The sequence below is a fragment of the Gastrolobium bilobum genome, unplaced genomic scaffold (genome assembly GCF_033153095.1).
Source record: "Gastrolobium bilobum isolate Gb01-03AN ecotype WA unplaced genomic scaffold, APGP_CSIRO_Gbil_v1 utg3475, whole genome shotgun sequence".
NCBI classification, from domain to species: Eukaryota; Viridiplantae; Streptophyta; class Magnoliopsida; order Fabales; family Fabaceae; genus Gastrolobium; species Gastrolobium bilobum.
The window spans coordinates 8,747-11,386 of record NW_026899991.1 but is presented as its reverse complement, the minus strand read 5'-3'; the positions used below and the strand labels follow the sequence as shown (position 1 = coordinate 11,386).

The following is a 2,640-nucleotide window of genomic DNA, read 5'->3' as shown; positions in this document are numbered from 1 at the left end:
TTTAAGTAATCCGATTAATATATGTAACTGGGGTGTTAATCTTAGGAGGAAAACAGACATATGCACGATATCATAGCAATAATTGAAACTTTAAATAAATAATTGGAAAAAAGATAAGGACGTTGCTACTTCCTAACACAGCCAAAGCCTCAATGAACAAAGTCAAAATATCAATATTAATAAAAATGTAGAAAATGTTACATGATCAACACCATGGATACGAGGAAATGATCAACCTTTTGGTTGACTCAATTTTGTTTTGATCACATTACATGAACTCATTTACACCTAAAATATCAGGGATTTCAAATTTCAATATGTTGCTGCTGACATAGCTTTCAGTTTCATCCTCGGTGCTGATATAAGTTGAGTTCGAATTCAACGGTGTGGGGCCTGACGAAGGCGTCGATAGAACTGAACCGAAGTTTAAGTTCTGGTTGCTATTATTGGAAAGTAAAGTGGAGTTTTCGGACAATGGAGTGTCCATAAGATTTGCATGATGATCATAACTATAATAATTATAGTTCGGAAATTGAGGGACATAATAGTCTTTCACAGTGCTTGAAGAATTTCCATTGCAATGCCAATCACTTGGCTGAGAATGTTGTTGGGAGCCAAAGTCGGTGAAAATTGATGGGTATGTGTTCACATTTGATTCAACCATTTCGGCTTGAGTGGTAGACAAAGAAACACAAGGGGTGGTCAATGTGCTGCAAGCTGCTCCAGAAGCTTCTAGAACCGAGTCCTGAATTTGTACGTAGTGTGGGATTTGGTTCTGAATTTGAGGATTACAGAGCTGGTTCTCTTGGGTACCATTTTGATCACAGATGTTGAGGTTCTCATGTTGCTGAGTGGAGAAGAGTGATGAAGCTAACTTCAGAAGCTCAGGGTTCACCATTGACTGTGTACCAAGCAGCCTTTGGATGTTGTTCATTTGTGATGAGCCATAAAGAGATGAACTTAGAATTGAAGAGAGGTCCAAAAGATCAAGCCGTGGGCTATGTGTCACAGGATCAATTCCCATCCTTATAAGCCTTTTTCTAATGTGGGTGTTCCAATAATTCTTGATTTCATTGTCTGTCCTTCCTGGTAGACGAGAAGCAATTGCAGACCACCTAGACAATATTCCAATAATACAAAGTTAAATTCAGCATTTTAATGAATAATAACATTTGACTTATGCCCTGTTATATATATATATATATATGTATATTTTAAAAATTGATTGGAAGTTCTAGGAAGGAAGAAAATGGTGTTGGGAGAATTACTTCAAGATGTTTTAGGGTTAGGTGGAGATCTATCATTATATGAGCTAAGATATATATATAATATCTTAACTCAAAATTTTAAGGTATTGAACTTTGCTATTCACACTTGGATTATGACCCAAAATAACACAATCAAACCAAATGACCAAAAAAAAAAATGGGAAAAAAAATAGAAAAAAGAAACCAAGAGCCATACTTGTTACCAAGAATGCTATGTAGCTGAATTATCGTCTCCTCCTCTTCAAATGAGAATCGACCTCGCTTTATATCTGGTCGGAGATAGTTTGTCCAACGAAGACGGCAACTCTTTCCACACCTTTGCAATCCTATTCAAATAAAATAAGCAAAAAAAAAAAAACATTCAGTTAACTTTTGTTAAAGTACAGAAAAAAAGAACCATAATTTTATGTGTTTTATGACTAATGTTCACTTTTGGTACAAAAAAATGAAAGATACGTAACATACCAGCATTTTTTGGGAGTGTTCTCCATGTGCCATACCCATGTTTCTGAATGTAATCAATAAGTTTCTGGTCTTCTTCTGGTGTCCAGGGTCCTTTCTTGAGGCCATTCTTCTCACAACAAGGTGTTCTCCCCATGGCAGTGCGTGCTAGCTAGCTAGCTAGGTAGTTTCTCTTGGATAATCTAATTAAAGCTTTGAACTAGTTGAGCTAATTAAGCTACTTGCTCAAATGAGCTTGCGTGAAACAGATGATAGAAAAAGTGGGAGAAGTTTTGGAGACGTGAGAAAATAAAGAAAGAGAGAAAAGGGGTTATATTTTGTATGGCACATATTTGCTTGTTGTATAAATAGCGATTAAGGAGATGAAGGGTAAGAAAAAGGAGAAGTCAAATGGATTTGGCGCCGTCCTTTTTCATTTGTGTTACTACGTGTCCCCTATCCATATATACCATCTAATAAATTTTCTCTACTTTGTTTATATATGTATTTCTTTCTCTCTTGCATTACAAATTTTGGCGCAGAAAAAATAAAATAATATATATATATATTAATACTGAAGAAAAATCTTTAATTCACATCACTTTTGAGTTTGATCATTGCATTAATATGTGTGTTCGACATTAATTTTTTCATTTACTTTTAATATTATCAGGGATTCAAACCATCGTTTTCCGCGGACTGTGACCCCTGCCTTTCTGCATTCATATTAGCTGTAATCAACAACACAGCGCCACGTACCCCCAATTTCCTTCAAATACCACGTTATAGACGAAAAGTTTTTATTTACTTGAGATTACACTTAGTAATAAAAATTAATATGTAAATCACAACCAACTTATTTTAAGTTTTTCGACACCAAAACTCCGAGGCATTTGCTTCTTTTGATGCATGGACGTGTCTTTTTTTTTTT

The 2,640-nt window shown here is 35.2% G+C and overlaps 1 protein-coding gene across 1 annotated transcript; it reads right to left on the bottom strand.

Annotated features, from left to right (window-relative positions):
- Positions 1–206: 206 nt before the first annotated feature.
- LOC133294671 (transcription factor MYB102-like) lies at positions 207–1,998 on the bottom strand. Its single transcript, XM_061493386.1, has 3 exons — positions 1,734–1,998; positions 1,465–1,594; positions 207–1,115 (listed from the first exon to the last, which is right to left on the bottom strand). The coding sequence occupies exons 1-3, from the start codon at positions 1,864–1,866 to the stop codon at positions 269–271; spliced, it is 1,110 nt and encodes a 369-aa protein (XP_061349370.1). The 5' UTR covers positions 1,867–1,998; the 3' UTR covers positions 207–268.
- Between the last annotated feature and the right edge of the window lie 642 nt (positions 1,999–2,640).